Source organism: Hippopotamus amphibius, chromosome 3 (assembly GCF_030028045.1).
Source record: "Hippopotamus amphibius kiboko isolate mHipAmp2 chromosome 3, mHipAmp2.hap2, whole genome shotgun sequence".
Taxonomy (NCBI): Eukaryota; Metazoa; Chordata; class Mammalia; order Artiodactyla; family Hippopotamidae; genus Hippopotamus; species Hippopotamus amphibius.
Genome location: NC_080188.1, coordinates 4,526,591 through 4,546,976, shown reverse-complemented (window position 1 = coordinate 4,546,976; position 20,386 = coordinate 4,526,591). Strand labels below are relative to the sequence as shown.

The following is a 20,386-nucleotide window of genomic DNA, read 5'->3' as shown; positions in this document are numbered from 1 at the left end:
AAAAATAAGACCACATTGCTTGTGAACGTCAAATTTGAACTCTAGTTTTTCCTAAGCCAGTGAAGTGTAGAAGCACTGGTGCCGGTAACTACCACATTATATCATTTCTCTGTATTACTATTTCGCAGTACAATCTTCCAGTCCTTTTTCTGGACAGTTATTACAACATTATAATTATACTCAAAATAATAAATGAATAAGTTAAGACTTTTTTGTAAGAAATTGCATTTTTACTTGGACTTTCTGATTCCTCTAAAATTTTCACAGTTAATCTGCTTCCCTTTGGTTATATAGACCTGCTCCAATCATTCAAATACTGTTAGTTAACATACTCAAATATGCTCCATATTTGTATCACATATATGTAGAGCTACTATGTCAACTCTGTGTAGTGGGGGAATTCTTCCCAAGCCATTAAAACAAACAAAGGTCAAGCAAATGAGCCAAGACCAAGTAACTTAAACAACCAGGACTGTTAAAACATCCAAAATAACAATATCCAGTCTCCAACTTTAGAATTTATTGACATTATTAGACTACTTTAAATAACAAACTAATAGGCTTTTTCTAAACAAAACAATGGGTACAATAAAATGCACTTACATGGATTTATATCCCATAAGCATCTTTCTAAGAAAAGACCAGCTTGGAACTTGTAGCAGCTTGCTAATTCCAGAACAGAACTTTCCAATAACAGCAAATGCCATTTACAATAACTTGAGGTTTCTTTGACTCATAAACTAATTGACTTTCCTCAATGTCCCCCAGGAATCACTGGGTCAGTCTTTAGTCTTGGCAAATTTCAGCCGATATTGCGAAACAACTCCCTGAATACAGAGTATTCAGGAGTTTTCATGTGAAAGAATGATTGTTGTTGCTACAAATAGTTTCTACTACATGCCAGTTGGCAGTATAATGGGGTGTTCCATAAGCAACCTTCCAAAAGAGTCTTCTTAAATAGATATTTATTCTAATGAGAACAGCACACTTGCCTTGCAAATAGAACTTTGATAAGTTGTTAAGATTTCGCCTCCCAACTAGGTTGTCCTCCCGAAGACCCTCCTACGTGAAAGAAAAGCTACTGCTGACCTTCACTGACTCCCATCATGAAAGTTTCATTTCTACTGGAATTTGGATGGGGTCAGGGCTATAATTGCAATGCAACATCTATGACAACTGCCTCAATTTTGTAGAAGTTGGAAAGACCCACTTTCTAACTTTCTCCAACCCAGCACAAACGTTTGGCTCTGACTCTTAAATGGGCAAGAAACTGAATCCCTGAATGTTTTCTTAGCCTCTCAAAATCGACCACCTCTGCAACTCCTTCCCGGAATGTTACAGCTCAGAATATCAACCACCCCCTCTCGCCCCCCACCCCTGGTTCCTTGAAACCCAGTATTGTCTTCACCACTGGGCTGGTTGCTTTGTTTCTTGTGGGCTTTATCACATTGTGTTCCCTCTCAGTCACTAATGACTTTCATGACATTGATCCTGTAATCCATCACCCAGCCTCCCTAAAAGAAAGAACACACATCAGTGTTTTAAAATCCATGTTCCCTGGAGAGGAGTCAGGAGTTGCCAAGTGCGGAAGAAGCAGTAAAAAAGGGAACCCTGAGTGGATAGGCACACGTTCTCCCACTCTTCCCTTCAACCAGAGATGCTCCGTCTGTATCTGTTTTATTAAAGTTCTGAGTTAAATTTTCCTTGAAAACTGAGTTCTGCTGCATTAAAAAAAAATGTTTTAAGACCACTGGAGTGGAAGCTTCCTCAAGTTCTTTCTAGTCATCCTCATTTTCCAGAAGACTGTCACATCCTTGTGGGCTCTTCTGAGTTTCTTGAATTCTTCTACAGCACTTAATCCAGACTTTGCTACCTGCCCCTTTTCTGTTTCCCTCTGTAATCCTGTTTCAAGGATTCTCTTCCTTTATGACTTGAACTATCAGCTACACACTAACCACCAGCAAATCCAACCCAAAATGGAGATATGAATCTTCAGTCACTTCCCAGGCATTTCCATTTAAATACCCTAAGGGAATCTCAAACCCATATTGAACCTATTATATATCTACCAAACAAATTCCAAACCTGCTCCTTCTCCAGTGTTTTTTTATTTCTATTCAGAGCATCATCAGCCAGAAAGTCACCTAAACTGTTATGACAAGAATCACCTTAGTCTTCCTCTTATTTCCTTCACGCCCTGCATGGTACTCATGAACGCATGCTTTTGGTTCTCCCTCAGTGATGTCTCTTTCTGCTTTTTCTCCCTTCTGTCCCCTCCACCCCAACTCAGGCCTTCATCGTCATCTGCCTCATCTATTGCAATAGTCTAACAACAGTTCCTTTGCTTCCACGCCTCCTTCCTTCAGTTCATCCTCCACACTGCAGTCAAAACTCTTCTAATATACAGACTTGATCACAGTAGTCCCTGTGCTTAAGAATATTTTGTGGGTCCCAAGAACCTAGAGCACATGATCCTGACACCAACTCCTTAGCCTGGTACCTTATGTGCATCAGGACATGGACCTATCTACCTCTCTGGCTTCAGGTCCTACCATTCCCCCTGTCATCAGAAAACATAGCCTGTGGCAGAATTTCTCAAAGAATGAGCCATTCACAACATAATCACACAGAGCACTTATAGAAACAATGTAAATTCCTGGGCCACATCTGTAAATACCGCTATTATATAACCTGGTACTAGACCCCCAAATCTGCACTGTAAAAAGAACTCCATAGGACTAACACGTTCCTAAACCCCTTACCTACTTTGCTAAATGTGACTATGCTGTTCCCCAAATGTAGCATAAGCCTTCATACTTTTGATCCTTGACTCGAAATGTTTTCTCTGGTAATATGCCCTTCCTTGTGTCTTTCGCTGAAAAACAAAACAAAACAGAAGGCTTCCCCTTAAAAGCTCAATTTAGGAGGCATGCCACCTTCCACCATTTTACTTGTGTATCCCCACCCTTCCCACCTATGCTCCACTAGCATTTTGTTTCTTCTACGGCTAGAGTTGTCACATGATATCATAGTCATTTATATGACTCTCTCCCTTGCCAGAATGTTGGATTCAAATGATCATTCTATTTACCTCTTACACCTCCAGACACCCACAGTAAACACATATCTAATTGGGAAGAGCTACAGGGAGTCCAGGTCTCCAAGTTCATGCCAGGGAGTCCAGGTCTCCAAGTACAGCATGGAGACAGACCTTTTCTGAATCTTCCTGTGTAATTTCTCTCCAACGAAGAGAAACGTCATCATCTAACAACAAGCCGCCCATATCATTGGTTTAGTATAGTTGTACCTGGTCTTTCTCTGAGCCACAGAGAGTGTATTGAGATGACCCCGGAGGATGTTTGGCCCAGATGTATAGCTTCTCTGCTGAGAACGCTTCCGTTTCCCTTCATCAAATCAATTGGGCAACAAGAACGTATCTTGTGCCTACGATTGCCAAGTTCTTGACACTACAAAGAACCAGAGGATACGCTAGAGCCCTCGCCACCTCCATCCCCATGTCTCGTTCTTCACACACACACAGAGGGCAATGGCCAAAGCCCCTTTGTAATATTTCACCTTTCGAAAGAGCATTAGTCTCCTACACTCTGGTGCAGAGTGGCTGCCATGCATCCTTAACCCGCGCTTGCCACCTAGACCTGGATGATCATTTATAAGATATACGAAGCAATGGCCCATCAAGAGAAAATGTTGCTCTTTCAAAGATCCCCAAGTATGCATCTGTATGACGGACTACAATGACTTCAAAGGAAGATTATTGTCTTTAGAGTAAATAATGCACTTTTTCCCCAAGTCTCAAAGCCTGTATTTAAATGATTATTCATGGGTGCTGTGGGAGACTTTAAGCCTTAGCTTGGCAATTCCCAACATAAAAATGGGTAATGTTTCAAAAACCTTGTTTATGAGTCACCTGCCCAGAAACTCACCATTGCCTCTTATATTATGTTCCAAATTCCCAGGCCAACCCCCAAAATCTATTTATCTCATTACACACCTGAAGGGCATTCAGTGACACCCATCTCTATTCACAATATTGTTCCTTTGGGAACATGGCCTCTAAATTCCTAGGCAAGTGACATGCAAACACATTCCTCCCTGCATGCGGAGATGCACTGGGAAAGATGCAAGGATGAAAATGGGGAGCAAATGAGATCAGATATTTCCAGAAATCAGAATCCTGTTAATCTTACACAAACATTCAAGAAATGCCCTTCTCCACATGGTTATTGTTCATTAGGGACAAAGAATTAGAGCCTCCACTTTCAAGAGAGAGATTTTCAGAACTTGAAGTAACTCCCACCCACGCCTCGCTACCTAGTTGAAACATAAACGTGGTTATGAGAGAATTTGACATTAAATCTGAAACTGTCCAACTTCTTGCCTATATTTTCAATTTTCCCCGTAACTCCATTAAGTATGTATTGTGATTATGTATACATTTTAAACTGGTGCATCATAGGAAACAGTCTCCTACCTGAATCAACTTAAAACCAAATGTATTTACTGTTTCAAAATATAAAATAGGGTCTTTTAGATTAAAAGAAGACAAAGAAAATCTAGCTCGATTTTTTTTTTTCTGTTATTAAAATGTAAAGGATTTTTAAAATCTCATTTATTTTGTCAATTGGTTCTGCTTAGCACTCTTCAGCCCGGTCCACTCTCAATTATCCCTGCTAAGGAAGGGGGATCAGTGGCCTGGATAATCTAAAACAGCAGACAATTTTAAAAGCCCTTGTATTTGGCCCGGGCATACGTTACAATCAAACTCTGATTATCCACACTAATGAAAGGAAGAGCAGGCACCTTGAGAAAGATCCCAAGCCAATACAGATCTGCTCAGCTGGTGTAGGGCACCTCAAGGCAGAGGCCCACACAGCCGAGTAGAAGGAAAATAACAGGGCCCAGCTGCTCCCTTGCCATCCGAAACACCAGCACTTAGCTGTCATATCCATCTTAATACAGTATCAATACCTCTGGCGATATTAGCCATCCTTAAAAGCATGGAGTTATGTCCAGATGCCCCCAGGTAAAAAGACATACGGCCCGTGTTGTTCCAAATAGTTAATTCAAGAATAAACTCTTCATAGGTACTAAAAACTCCTTTTGGGGGTTTCCTTTGCCACACCCCGTTCGCAGCCCCTTACTAACCTCATCAAGCTCACAGAACACACTCAGAAGAGTAGCATAAAGGATGAAGATGAAAGAGGCAGTACGCTGCCATAGGAAGAGATCCAGGCTGGGAGTTCGGAAGCCTGGATCTGTGTCCTCTGTGGGTCTCTGCCCGTGCCAGAAGTCAGGTATGCACTCAAGCAGAGGGAACAGTGCGTGCAACAGTACATGAAGGTCATGGCACATTTAAAGGATTCCTTGTGCTTCATTTTGGTCAAAGAATAAGATACAAATGAGAAAGCAACAAGGGGTGAAACTGGGGATGTAGTCAGAGGTAACATTACAAATAGTTTTTTAAGCCATGCAGGATGTTCAGAAATAATTCTGTAAAAGGTAAGAAGACAGTAAAAGAATTTTAAATAATTGTTAAAGTGTATTGAACACATACAGTTTGCCCAGCACAAGTGTTCTAAGCATCTGATTAAACACATTTAATATTTACCACGATCCTGAGATAGACACCCTTACTGTTCCCACCTTACGAATGAGAAACGAGGCATGTAAAGCTTAGCTAATTTCCCAAGGTCATACAACTGGTAAGTTGTGGAGTCAGGGTTCAAACCTAGTCTGTTTGATTTCAGAGCTCATGCCATTTCTCAAGAAATGGAAGGGGGTGCCAGAATTTTAAAAGACCGTGATAGAAGCAGTGTGCCAGAGAGACTGGAGGAGAGTGGAGGGGAGGGAAGGAGAATTTAAGACAAGAGATGGTGAGTTCTCAAACTAAAGGAAAGGAAGCAGTAATGGGGAAGAGGGGGGTAATCAAGAGGTTTAGAGGAGATGGCACAAAAAAATTATTGGTGAAATAAAGGGCAGAGTGAGAAGAAGGGTCTAGCATGAGTCCCATACTGTCGAGGACACTGCGTGACGACCTAATAATTTCTGAAGAACCACTTAAGCTTTGCACCAGTGAACTTACCTGGAAAGCAACCCCTACCAGATGGGCAGGTCCAGGAAGGAACAGTGCAAACAATGCCTTTTTTTTTCAGTGCGATGCTGGCACACATTAATCCAAGTAAACAAAAGTCCCACCTTAACTGATGAATTTAGTGGTTACAAATTAATTTATGTACGGATATGTAGGACAATACACAGACCCCTACTCCATGCAAATGATTGAAATGTAGCAAATTTTCTCTTATTTTTCAAAGATACATATATGTACTCACATTTAGCTTTCTATGTAACATCTATGTGTATAGAAAGGTAGAGAAGGGAGAAAGGGCATCAGAAGAGGAGAAAAGAGGCAGATGTGTCACAGCCTATCAGGATATTTGTAACAGGCTTACAGAAACCAAAACCATTTACAGAACATTCCAATTAGGGTGAACAAAAGTGCATGAAAGTCTGCGAATGTACAGAAAAAAGACTAAAGTTGTATAGAAGTCCGAAGTACATACTCAAAATTTGAAAATACCTCTCTGGTGATTTTTCATTCTGTTTTTTTGTTTGTTTGTTTCTTTGTTTTTGCTTGTTTGTATATTTTAAATGTTCTACCATTATTTTGTATTACTTTCATAGGACAAATAAAAAGTTTTTTTCCTAAACATACGTGGTAAGCATCCACCCTGTAACTAGAACTTCAAGAACACACAAGCAGGCAACCTGTTATCAGTAAACAACCCACATGTACCAACAGTGATGGGAGCAGATCCCTTTTAGCTCTGCCCACGAAGCCAACAGAGGTACCAGGAAACTTGGTAGAATGGAGAATCTGTGTGTCCAGAATAAAGGAAGGTAAGAAATGATGAAAAGTGCAAATGGCTTACAGCAGCTGACCCCAGAGGCAGAAAGCTAGACATACGGTCTTTCTTGGCCATAGCACCCCTCCTTCACTATGGCTCTCCTCACACCGTCTCAGTATTTTACTGTCTCTTGGTACGTTGTCTGAAATGCCATCAATTCCATGTTATCTCATCCTCTTTCTAAAAAGCATAGGATTAGAAAATTTCCAGAGGTTGGATGTTTTAGTGATAAAGAGTTGGATGGTAAGGGTAAGAAGATGGGAGAATTCACAACTTTGAATAATACTGCATGGTTTATAAGTTATATAAATGCATGTTAATATAAATGCACGTAAATAGGGACTTCCAGGTCCAGCTGGGGAGTGGAGCGGACATATTTAATTCCTCTTCTTCTCACAACCCCACTCAAATGACAGTAAATTAAAAAAAAAAAAAAAAGATCCATAACAGAGCTGAAAACAAAAAAGCCCCCAAAGAATACCACATTGACCGAAGTATTTCTGGCAAATACAAAGAAAATGGGACTGAATTGCCTGAGAAAGGAAAGCAAAGGATTGCAACATACACTCCCACACTGAAGACGGCTGGTAAGGATTAAGAGGGGTTGCCCTAGAGAATCTGCAGGTCAGCCACTGCAGAGAGCGGAGCAGGCTCAGAGCAATCATCACGGTAATTAATTAAAGGATTATCTAAAGTACCGCTGGCCTGACTGGTTCCTCTCCCCCATAAACAGAGCTGTTGGTGCTGCCTTCACCCATGTGGAAGTCCCAAGAAATGCTTAATAAAAGTGAGAGATGTGCTGGGAAAAGATTGCTATCAAGGGGACTAAGACAGTCAAGAAAAGCAGAATAAACTCTAGAACTAAACATGAACTTGAAGGGTAGTGCAGATGGGAAACAGAAGTCAAGAGCAAACAGAGAAAGACAAATACTGTATGATCTCACTTACATATGGAATCTAAGAAAACAGAAAACACCAGATTCATAGAAAAAAGACATCAGATTTGAGCCTTCCAGACATGAGAGGTGGGGGAGGGGGAATTGAATAAGGGTGGACAGAAGGTTTAAACTCTGTTATAAGATAAATAAGTACTGAGGATGTAATATAGAGCATGATGCCTGTAGTGAACACTGTTGCATGCTATATTCCAAAGCTGCTAAGAGAGTAGATCCTAAAATTTCACACCAAAAGTAAAAAACATTTTCTTATTTTTGTCTTTTTGTATCTAAAGGAGATAATGGTTGTTAACTAAACTTATTGTGGTAATCAATTGACAGTATATATAAGTCAAGTCATTAAGCCAAGTCACTATGCTGTGCACTTTAAACTTACACTACGCTATATGTCAATTGCATCTCAACTGAACTGAAGTAAAACGAAACAGATGTAATAAAAACACTTTTAAGAAACAAAGGGCTTCCCTAGTGTCCAGTGGGTAAGACTCCATGCTCCCAGTGCAGGGGTCCTGGGTTTGATCCTTAGTTGGGGAACTAGATCCCATGTGCATGCCGCAACTAAGAGTCTGCACGCCGCAACAAAAATCCTGTGTGCCGCAACTAAGACCTTGGCACAGCCAAAATAAATAAATAATTTTTTTAAAAAACTGAAAAAAAAAAACTACACAAGTGGTAGTTTCTCAAAGGTTATTTAAAAAAATAACTAAAAAGCAAACAAATTTTTTTCTTAAAGATCCCACTATCTGGCAGTTTTTGAGATCTAAATCTTGGCTTCCTTCCCTCACACACATAGTCCTTCATGGGAAGCCTGACTATCAACAGGCCCCATCCACTTACACGGAACCCTGCTTCTCATAGGGTCAGCACTGTTTCAGTTCAATAGAATTACGTAGCTTCGAAGGAAGCCTAACTCAGTTACTGCTATCAACATATTCTTTCATTCAAAAATGTAAACGGGTATTCAAGGATCACCAGCCATTTGACAAAAACAAATAGCATAAAAGATATGGACCCAAATAAACAAATACTCCAAAAATTTCAGTGATATACACATAAAAAAAAGGAAAAAAGACAATTTTTTTAACTAGCATTCTTAAAAAGGTTTGAGGGATGACTACATCCAAAAAACAAAACATGACTTCCTGGAAACTAGGCAATCAAAGAATAAGAATATGTCCCTAAAAGTTAAAAATATGATTGCCATAATCAAATATTCCATAGAGGGGTTGAAAAATAGAATGAACAAAGCTAATTCCAAATTAGTAATCTGGAAGAAAAAAGTTGAGGAAATCATCTCAGAGCCAAAGAAGTACAAAACATATGAGAAAGCTCTCCAATACTTAGCCAATGAAATTTCAAAAAAAAAAAAAAAGAGGTGAGCATTAGGAATTTTGCAGGTGAGAAATCTGAGGTTTGAAGAAATTAAGTGATTTGACTCTCCAGTAGTTCACAAATAGAGTCTGACATATTCCAGTTGTGTCCCACTCATAAGCCTAAAGCTAAAATTCAATCAGTACCTGGAAGTGTGTCCCCAGTGGTGGTTACGGCTGGCATCCACTCTGAGTGGTTCACCTGGGTACCAGCCTAGCCAAAGCAGTTGTTGACAGCTGGCCTCTACACTTAATGGTCAATAACAATGCTGATGCTACTCTGCCCCATACCAGTTGTTTAAAGCTGGCATCTACTCTCATTAGTCAAGGCAGATGCCAGTCCAGTCTACACCCATTGTCTACAGTTAGTATCTGATTGGTCAGTGTATCAGCTGATGAATATCTGAACATCATCCCTGTCAAACCCCATACTCGTTCAGTGACGCTTACGTAATTTCATGGTACAGTAAAAGAAAAGGGGCAACTACTGAGTTTTTGTGGACCTCAAATTTGAAACTGGGGGAAAGAAATAAGGGTGGTTTCTGGCATCTCAACTTTATGAGAAATTGCATGAAAAATTGCTCACCTCTCTTCTTCCTTTTTCCTTACACATCAAGAAATAAATGACCATGCTTTTAAGTCTGCTCCCACTCCTTTCTTAAGTGGTCCACACAAAAGGCAGATCAATCTGGTGAGCCCTGTTCTAGAAAATTACCAAGGGCAGCCAAGAGATTAAGTCCCAAACTAAAATGTTTATATCAAAGAGGTTAGTAGAAACTAGAAACCAAGACACACAGCCGAAATTAGTTGAGTGGAGAAAGCAAACAGGAAGCCGTCTAAAGAAATGTGTGCTGACATCTACAGCAGGCAGATAAAATGTGCCTCTAGCTCAAGTTTGTATGGACCAGTTCAGTTTTTAAAAGGTATAGAGAAGAAACAGCCTGAATAGAATCACTACAAACTGGACCTTAAACCAGCAAATTCAGCTGCCTTGTTTATTCTCCCCAAGTCTCTCAACTATAGGATTCCATCTTTGACACACCAAGACAAACAGATAGCCAAAGTCTGAGGCCAGCCTCAATACCTGCCAACATAAAGTCAAAGTCCAAGTTAAATCAAAGTCCCAACATTACATCGATATCCAGGGCAGCACAGAGGGTTGATAATAGCACTCATAAAACGGAGGCCTTTTCCTCCTTAAAAACCACAAACTCAGATCCCACCAGGAGGCCTTAACGGAGTAGTTTAGACTTTGCTTAGCAGTCCTGGGATTTTGCAGAGCACATTCAGCCCTTAAGAGCCTTCCCTGAAATCACTGGGAGTTACCGGCTCATAAGAGCTGTAGAAGCAGGTCCTAAATGTGATTTTCATAGCCCCTCCATGGCCCGCCAAGGAAGTAAACAAAATGCCACTGAGCTACCTGCTGTTTTGTGCCTCACATTCCCTGCAGCCAAAAGCACAGGCAGAGTCAGGTTCAGAGAGGGTTAAAAATCATGGGAACTCCTCTGCACTCTAAAATACTGCATGAGACTCACTTCTGTACCAACAATGATCATCCGCATTTTGTTCCCTGCCTCTTCATCTAACAAACACATCTTTACAGGTTTTACAACATTCTTTACAACTCACCTAAAACACGTAATTTTCCTCCTGCTTATATCATTTGTTTATTATTTATTTATTAGATTTACATGACATTTTCCTCCAAAAGGCTCAAGGCACCACTCAGCCAACTCTGATATAATAAACATTACATTAAACACATCTTAAAAACCATAGCCAGGAAAGTGGCCAGAAGGGAGGTGGAAGAGACGTGGACAGGAAGAAGGAAGAGCCTGGGGTCTGATGCAGTATGCAAGCCAGTGGTCAGTACGTTAGGAGGCCCAGTGACCGGAAGGCTTGTCCTGCCCTTTCTGGTCGCTCTACCTGCAAAGACCCTGACAGTGCCTTAGATTCCAAGTAACGGAGCCAAAATATCTCCATTTCTGTGTGAGGGTGGGCACGGGTCTGCAGGGGAGTGGGGAGGGGGTAGAGTATGCCAGCTGTCCCTCCGGGCTCCAGACAGGGTGTCTGAAAACAAAGATACCTACACAGACAAGGTGTTTTGAAAAGTCACTGGAAAAAATATACATAGTGATGTTTTATAACAAATCACCAAGAAAGATTTTTTTCTTTATAAACACAATTCATGCTCAATCCTGAGTTCTGCTCAGTATCCATGACTTCCAAAACCTCTGTAGACTTTCAGAGGCAGGGAAGTTCAAAAGTTCAAAGATTCTCAAAATCGAAAAGCAACAAGGTGACTTCAGCTTTTAAATTCCAGGCCACGTTGATTGGACAAAGCCACGTGTTGACGTCCTGCACGTGTGATCCTCGCCGTGGTGGAAGGGGTAGCTGAACAGTAACTCTCCCAGCCGCAGCTGGTAGATCAGGACAAGAATGAGCCAGAAGGGAGGATATTCTTGCTTGTCCTCCAAAGAAGAAAGGACCATGGCCAGTAAATGGAGCAGATGACGCGGCTCTCCCATCAGTACAGAGCGGGGGAGAATCCAGCAGGAGGAAGAATTACATCATCACCACCGTCATTATTATTACCAGTAGCAGTGGTGCTATTGTTATCTAGTGGGTGCTGTGCTCCAGGTACTCTCGTGCCCCTGTTACCTAGTTACCTGTGCTGACCTCTTTAATCCTCGGAACAAGCCGACAGCGTGGCATGACCATCTTCCTACTTTCACAAACAAGGAACCTGAGACTTAAATGAGTTATGTGCCCAAGGTCACTCAGCGAGTAAGTGCTTGAGCTAAGATTCACACCCAGCACGAAAGGATAGGTAAGAACACCAAGCAGACACATAAAAGGCATCTGCCCGTTGACAGAAAGAGAAGGGAAGGTCAGTTTCCCTTCTGAACGCTGTTGTTAGAGAGTTAAGGGCACAATAGCAGGTTAGGGACCACAAGTAAAGACCTTATAATAAGGCAGCAGCAAGTCCAGGGCAGACAGGAGAGGTATGGAGACCCTGTGGGAGAGGAGCTAAGAAGGGCCCAGCGAGCGCACCCCCAGGCCTGAGTGGGCAGGATCTGGGGGCGGGGGACCGAAGCCCCCAGAAGCCCCCAGTGCTGTCCTTATGACAGGTTGCGTATTTCAGCCAGGTTGCCTGTAGAGTTCTAAAGTGGGTCATTCTCAGTAAGCCCTTTTTGACCCCCCCCCCCCCACTGAAATACAAATACCATTCAGGGAACACTTACTAAGCATCAAGCATTTAACATACATCACCTTATCTACACCTCCCAGCAACGCCACAAGATAGAGACCATCGTTATCCCCATCTCACAGATGAGGAGGCACAGAGAGGTTGAGGAACTTGCCCAGGGTCACACAGCATTGAAAAGGGTAGAGCTGGACCCCAGGTCTAGGGAGTCTGGCTCCAGAACCCAGCTTCCTAGTCTCCATGCTATGCTACTCCTAGAACCTGAGTGTGTGCACTCCATGGCAGTGTTCTGCTACTCTCTCTCCGTGCTGGCAGACCTCTCTCCTGAGAGGGAAACTAGCTCATGTTCTGTTTCTTATTTTCACTCCTGGAGTACCAGCCTCATCGAGTCACCCACCCAAACCAAATGGACGTTATCTGGGGAAAGAGGAAGACGCTAGAGAGAATCCCTATTAAGCTGGGCAGCCCCAGGTATTCTTTTGAACGTGCGTTGTGTCACAGAGCATATGTGTGTCATAACATATATCGTCCCCATGGAAGAGGTCTTCTACGTGGCAGTTGTTGCAATTAAGGTAGCAGACGTTCCTTGCGCGCGTTTCTGCAGGTCTGGGAGCTGGAAACCGAAGCTGGGAATCGCCAGTGTCGTAAACAAAACAGATGACGCCAGGATCAGCCCGCACTCTGCCTAGAAAAATCTTTGCCATCTTCACATGGCTCCCTCCTTCTCATCCTTAAGGTTTTAGATTACATGACAATAATTCACAGAGAGCATCCTAAAGCAGCCTCTTTCATATAACTCTTTATCAAAACAACCTGTTACCACCCTAGCACTTACCATAAGCAGTAATTATATCCTTTATGAATTTACTTGTTTTTGTTGGTGCATTTGTTTTCTAGGGCTGCCATAACGAAGTACCACAAACCAGGTGGCTCAAACAGCAGAAACTTATTCTCTCTCGGTTTTAGCGGCTAGAAGTCCAAAGTCAAGGCGTCAGCAGGGCCGTGCTCCCTCTGAGACTCTAGATAGAGCCCTTCCTTGCCTCTTCTAGCTGGTGGTGGTGGCCATCGGTCCTCAGTGTTCTTTGGTTCACAGCTGCATCTCTCGAGTCTCTGGCTCTACTGTCACATGGCGTTCTCTCTGTATCTGTGTCCAAACTTCCCTCTTCTTATCAGGACCCCAGTCACACTGGATTAAGGCCCCGCTCCGCTCCAGTATGACCTTATCTTAACTTAGCTATGACATCTTCAAAAGGCTAGTCTTGGCCCCCGGAGGTGTGAGAGAAGACATTTCTGTGTTTAAACCTCCCACTTTGTGGTCATCTGCTGCAGCCATTCTAGGAAAATGCTACAAGAAGTTCTCTTAGCTTTGTTTAATTTGACCAAATAAATACTTTCCCATGACAGCTATTAACAACCCCTAATCCCTTAGGTGGAAAATACATGTAGGAAAAGCGAATCTGATCTTCCTGTTTCACTTAGCAAGAAACTGAGGCTCGAGGAGGAGACCAGATTCACAGGCTCACGCGCGGCAGGATGGAGACCAGAGCTCAGACCGCCACCTCCATTCCGGGTGCCCTTTGCCTTCTCACAGCTGCTCCCCTTCTCAGCTGCCCAGGAAATGGGGGTGCTCACCAGGAGTGGAACAGGACACGTCTCCCAACTGAAGAACATCCTTCAGAGATGTCTCCTGGACTCTTTGAAGGTATTTAGTCACTATTTTTCTAACCAATAGGAGAAATTGTTATCATTTTTAGGGAGGTTATGGCAAATGTGTTCAAGAAGCCAATGATGAAAGCAGCTGGTCCAATGTACCCTTATCTGATGTCTCAGAGAAGCTGGAACTAACCGAAAATACAGCTGCAGCTGGGTCTTCAGCCCTCACCACCACCCCTCTTGTGCCTAAGGAAACCGACATGGGAAGCAAGCCTCTGCTGTGTGAAAAGGGATAGTTTTGTGTATACAATTATGGGCTCTTCGGTCCTTTTCCTTCTCCTCTTTCTGCCTGCTCACCCCGCCTTCTTCCCTAGGTGTACAGAATCCATGAGAAGGAATCCATCCTAGCTCTGAGGAAGGGAAAGGCGCTTCTCCTACCTTCCACTTGATAAGCTGAGGTGGCTGCCCCCCATCCGAATCCTGCAGGAAAAGCCATGCTTTCAGAAGACGGCCGACCGGAACACTCGGGCAACCGAGCGGCACCCTTCGGGCAGAGGAGTCAGCCGTTGTACAAACAGTAACGTGAACTCTCACCCTGGCTGAAATCTCAAAAAGCAAACAAGTGTGCAAACAAGGAGGGAGCCTGATGAAAGGATCCCACTTGACTGGCCACAGCCTTAATACGAAGCCAGCGCACTTGGTTCAGGGGGAGCATTTATGTGGATACTTTCTTCTCCGGATACTCCCTGATTCCCAACAGAGTCGAGCCAACCTGGGCACACACCAAGTCCCTGCTCTGGCAGGGCACCCATTCATCTAATCCTTTCCCTCTTAATGAAACACATGGACATCGTTTTCTAAAGTCACGTAATCCTGCTAGAACTCTCCCTTGGCCAATTCCTCCCAGTTCCTTATCCCCACTCCCTAGAGGTCACCATTTCCAACTGTTCCTTCTGATATTTATTCCCGTGTTGTCTAAATAATAGTCTGAGATTGGTGCTTCTTAATTTGTTTTTCAATGTTAGACAGTAGCTACTGGCTTCTGGATATAAGGGTGGAGGATCCTAGCATGTGTGCTCTCTCTCTCTCTCTCCCCCCTTCCTCCATCCACAACGTGGTTAGATTTCCTCTTCTGTTTAAATAAATATTCGACATTTACATGAATTTGACTATGTATGGTTCAGAGCTGGGCTGTGTAGTACACCATGCTTACAGGCAAGTTTTTATTTTCTCCAGGGTTCATCAACTGTCTGGTTTTTATATTTAATTTCCTCTATGCTTATCACTAATTTATCCCCAAGCAGTCTGACAGGACTATGATTCCACGTTTAAACACCTCTGTTTCCTTGCTTATTTCTTAGGCAGCCACAGAGCTATGTCATCTGCAACCTCCTTCGCCAGTCTCCTGGGCTTTCTCCTTCTTTGTTTCCTTTCCCTTTATAGAGAAACAAATCACTGAATAACTTTCTGATAAAAGGGGCATGGGAGGCACGCTTTTTGAAACCCTGTAGTTCTGCAATTATCTTTAATGTCACACGTGAGAGGTAGTTTGGCCACTATGGGATTTTATGATAGAAATCATTTTCACTCCGATTTGAAAGCACCGGTTTCCGGTTTTTTAGCTTCCCGTGTGGTGACTGAGAAGGCTAACGACAATCCAGGTCCTCATCTTTCACATGTCACCAGTTCTGTGCCCCAGCCCACCCTCCCTGCTCCGCAAGCTTCTGTCTCTGAAGTTTCACAGTCACAGGCCTTGATGTGGAGCTCCTCATCCCCTATGCCAGACACTCAGCTGCGGACTGTAGCCATGCGGGATGTTGACAGCAGGGGAAGCTGGGTGAGGGAATACTCTGCGCTATCGTTGCAACTTTTCTGTACCTCTAAAATGGATCCGAAATTAAGTTGGGTTTTTTTTTAATGCCTGTGAAAAGGGGAGTTAGGAAAAATCAAAGCGCGGAGAGTTACTTCTTCAGTTCCCCTAAGACAGCAGTAACTCATCCTACACTGTGTATTGACAGGAACACAAGATTGGAATGAGGTATAACTAGGGTGAAATCTTACCCTCTCCAGTTATCCTGATCCCAAGAAGAAAGAAGAGGTCAACTATGAAAGGAAATGAGGGAAGACCTTTGAGGGGTATGTGTTTGGTGAAATAAACATAAAAAATACAGGGCATGCTGTTAGCTTAAAGTCCCTACAGTCTTTCAGTTCTGAAGCAATCATAAGTTGAATGAAAAATAAATAAATATTAGAATAGTTTCATTATGGAACACTAGATGGCAGTATTGTAATTTTTTTAGGTTTACCCATTGCGGCATGAAGCGTTATTAGAATTCAGTTATCCCCACCCCGTGGCCATCTACCCCATAACCCCTAGCTAATTGTGATTGCTCTTCTAACGCTTTTTCTCTAGAAAGAAAAAATCTACTTTCTCAGTGCTCCACATTCTCTGAAATTATTAGACTACAAATGGCAGAATTTAATTTTTCTCAGCTCCGATGGAATTCTCCAGTCTCGCATTCTCAAGCATTTTGGTGTCAGGACCTCTTTACATTCTTAAAAAGAATTGAAGCCCCTAAAGAGCTTTTTTTAATGTGGGTTGTATTTATCAATATTTACTCTATTTGAAATTAAAACTGAGGTTTTAAAAATATTTACTTATGACCTCATTTAAAATAGCAATAAAAAGCATGTGGGCATAAATGTTTTATGAAAAGTAATCATATAATCATAAGCAAAGAATATTTAGTGAGAAGAGTGTTTTGCATTTTTGCAAATCTCTTTTATGCCTGGCTTAAGAGAAGACAGCTGGATGTTTATATCTGCTTCTTATCTGATTCGTTGCCTCTGGAAAACTCTACGGTACACTCATGGAGGAGAGAGAGGAGAGTGAAAAAGGCGGATCTTGTCTTATTGTAAGTGTGGGCGCCCAGAGGGTCTCAAGGGCCCCAGGGGAACCTCAGCTCTCCCAGTACTCTCTCCAATCCCTCCCATGGCTGCCCACAACCTCTCTGTTCTCACCTTACAGAGAGTTCATTCAACTAGCACTCCTGCACTAAAGCCCTCTGGCTATAAGACCTATGAATCTGCAGCCCCCATCTTGAGTAAAAAAAAAAAAATTACTTCTTTGTTTTCTTTATACAAAAAGAATTCTGATTTTATGGCCTCATCTAGCAAAACTGATGGTGATTTAGTTTGTCATCAAGCCCCCTCCACACCATTTTAGGGCCATACAAGATAATTTAGGTCTTATGAAGAACAATTTTTTTTTTTTAAATCGCTAATGGCCCCATTCTCCCACCTCCCAATTTTGGCACCTATTGGTTAATGCCAAGATGTCCACTATCTAATCTCCACACTTGCCATGGTCCTTTCCAGTCCACTGACTCTCCGCTTTTGAGGCATAGGAACCCTTTAAGGGTATAAATCTGAGTTCTTATGTTCCACTCCCTTTCAAAACCACACAGCAATCCCTTTGAGATCCTGCCACCTTCCCAGGGTACCGCCTTGGAACAGCACACCAAATCCTGCTATTCAGGACAGCCAGCAACCTCTGTCCACATGCCACGCCGGAGGGAAATGAACATCTTCCTTGCATTATGGGTTTGGCTACTGGCGTGCTCTCCCTAGAAGTCCTGGAGCACTCAGAGACTATAAATGCTGTGCCCTCTGGGGTAAAAATATATCTCACAGAAACTCTTTTCTTTAATTGCAAAAAAAGCTGTAGGGATTCAGCTCCATCTGTCAAGACTTTGACCCTCCCAGTGGAAATGCCAAAATTCAAAAACCTTGGCAAATGCAACGTTGCTGTGTATCAGGAGAAAAGCAAGATTCTAAGTAAGCATTTTTCTCTCCGCAGCAAAGATGTCTATGGGTTAGCCAAATCCTGGTTCCTTTTCCATCTGGGCCCACAATTAGACCACATGTGTCAGCTCCCTTGCAGTTAAATGTGGCCATGTGACCATGTCCTGGCCAGTGAAATGTGGGCAGGAAGAATATGCACCGTTTCCAAGCCAGGTCGCTGAAATCTGCCCACACAATCATCCGTGTTTTGTCCATATGTCCTCATTGCCCTTCATCCACAAATTGGATTTAAAGACACCACTGGAAAACCCCGAGGTCCTAGGAACTCCTTGGATAGAAGAGGCCTCGTTGCCTATATCACCGCGTGGAGCAGGCCCCAGTACTAACCCCACGAGCAACCCACTTTGCACTGTGGTGTGAATGAGAAATAAATGTTTACTTTGCTAAACCACTGAGATGAGGACTGGCTGATAAATACACTCTCTGAATACTGAATAATGACTATGTTTTAAACAAAAGTCGGGCGACTTCAAAGTACTCTTTTCCAGCAGGGGAGCCTCTTGGTGATATCCTGTCACTGGAGGAAAAGGGAAGGAAACAGGAAGTGAAGGAGGGCCGGGTGGGGAGGCACACCAAAGGGCAGTTCTACCCGCGGTTGTGTGTGCAGTGAATTAGTCATCTTCATTTTCTGCCTTGGCCAAGAAAGATCTGCTCCAGCCTTGACCTAAGGATACATAGTTTACAAAAGTGCATCCCAACAGGGCCCTGGACTCCTGAGAGTCATCAAGCTATTTTTAATATTTCAGTATTTCTAACAGCAATTGTACCTCTACTTCCTTTCAGGTCTCCCAGGCTATCTAAAACATCCATTTTATGGCTTTAGGCTGGAATTATACAAATTCATTGTGGTAACATCAGCTTCTCATGCATGAAAGTACAAAAATGAATTAGTTATAACAATGCTCTCAGTTTCTTAGCAGATAGAATCTGTCAAAACATGAAGTTCAGCAAGTAAATCAGTTATAAGAGAAATCTTCAGTTGTGAAGATTCTGACAACTATGGGTGTGTGTGTGTGTGTGTGTGTGTGTCTGATTGTGAAGATTCTGACAACTATGGGTGTGTGTGTGTGTGTGTGTGTGTCTGATTGTGAAGATTCTGACAACTATGGGGGTGTGTGTGTGTGTGTGTGTCTGATTGTGAAGATTCTGACAACTATGGGTGTGTGTGTGTCTGATTGTGAAGATTCTGACAACTATGAGTGTGTGTGTGTGTGTGTGTGTCTGATTGTGAAGATTCTGACAACTATGGGTGTGTGTGTGTGTGTGTGTGTCTGATTGTGAAGATTCTGACAACTATGGGGGTGTGTGTGTGTGTGTGTGTGTCTGTGAAGATTCTGACAACTATGGGGGGGTGTGTGTGTGTGTGTGTGTGTGTGTCTGATTGTGAAGATTCTGACAACTATGGGGGTGTGTGTGTGTGTGTGTGTGTGTCTGATTGTGAAGATTCTGACAACTATGGGTGTGTGTGTGTGTGTGTGTGTCTGATTGTGAAGATTCTGACAACTATGGGTGTGTGTGTGTGTGTGTGTGTGTGTGTGTGTGTGTCTGAGCCAGTAGGAGAGGCATTTATTAATCTGGGCCACCTAGAATGCAGCCAGCTCTCAGGACTCTCTTGGGAACCGAATCTGATTTTCCTTTGGGGGTCTGCCTTTCCCCTGTGCCGCGTACACGCTTCCGGAGATGCTGTCACTACATCCCACCCAAGAGCCCACCAGCTCCAGGGTTTCATTTAAGGCCGTCTTCACATCTCATCTCATTAGTTAAGGGATTAGATGAGAGTTGGGCTTGAAACTCAATCAAACAATGAGACATGAGGAAACGTGTGTTAGGGTTTCTGAGAAAGAGGCTCTCCCTCGTTCATAGAAACTCTCCGAAAAGCCATGCTCTTTCTGCTAATGTGGAAGGTTCTGGCAGCCATTTCATAGACAGGAAGAGGACTAGCTTTGGGATTTGGAGAAGAGATGGGAGAAACTGCAACTTTGAGAACCGAGAAATTCCTTTTATGGTTTCAGCCTATTTGGGTTGAGTTTCCTGCTACTTGAAAGCAAAACATTCATATTCAGTACACATACATATTTGAGGTACGTGCACATGCATCTCTATCTGTTTATACCCACGTATACATGCATATGTGTCCATATCTATAATATATATTTGCGTGTTTATGCCTATTTATCCACACGTGGTTTTTTTTTTAATGGTTCTTTTTTTTTTAATTTATTTATTTATTTATTTATTTGTTTGTTTGGCTGTGCCGGGTCTTCTTTGCGGCAGACGGGCTCCTTAAGTTGCGGCTCACAGGCTCCTTAGTTGTGGCTCTCTGGCTGCTCAGTTGTGGCATGCACGTGGGATCGAGTTCCCTGACCGGGGATGGAACCCGGGCCCCATGCATTGGGAGTGTGAGTC

At 42.8% G+C, this 20,386-nt stretch overlaps 1 protein-coding gene across 1 annotated transcript in view; it reads right to left on the bottom strand.

Moving 5' to 3' along the window:
* Positions 1 to 14,632, bottom strand: part of LOC130849661 (cytosolic beta-glucosidase) — a 113,867-nt gene extending 99,235 nt beyond the window's left edge. Inside the window, exon 1 of the mRNA XM_057728735.1 lies at positions 14,555 to 14,632. Within this exon, the coding sequence (XP_057584718.1) occupies positions 14,555 to 14,612 (58 nt within the window). The 5' untranslated portion in view covers positions 14,613 to 14,632. The remainder of the gene's footprint in view (positions 1 to 14,554) is intronic.
* Positions 14,633 to 20,386: the final 5,754 nt, after the last annotated feature.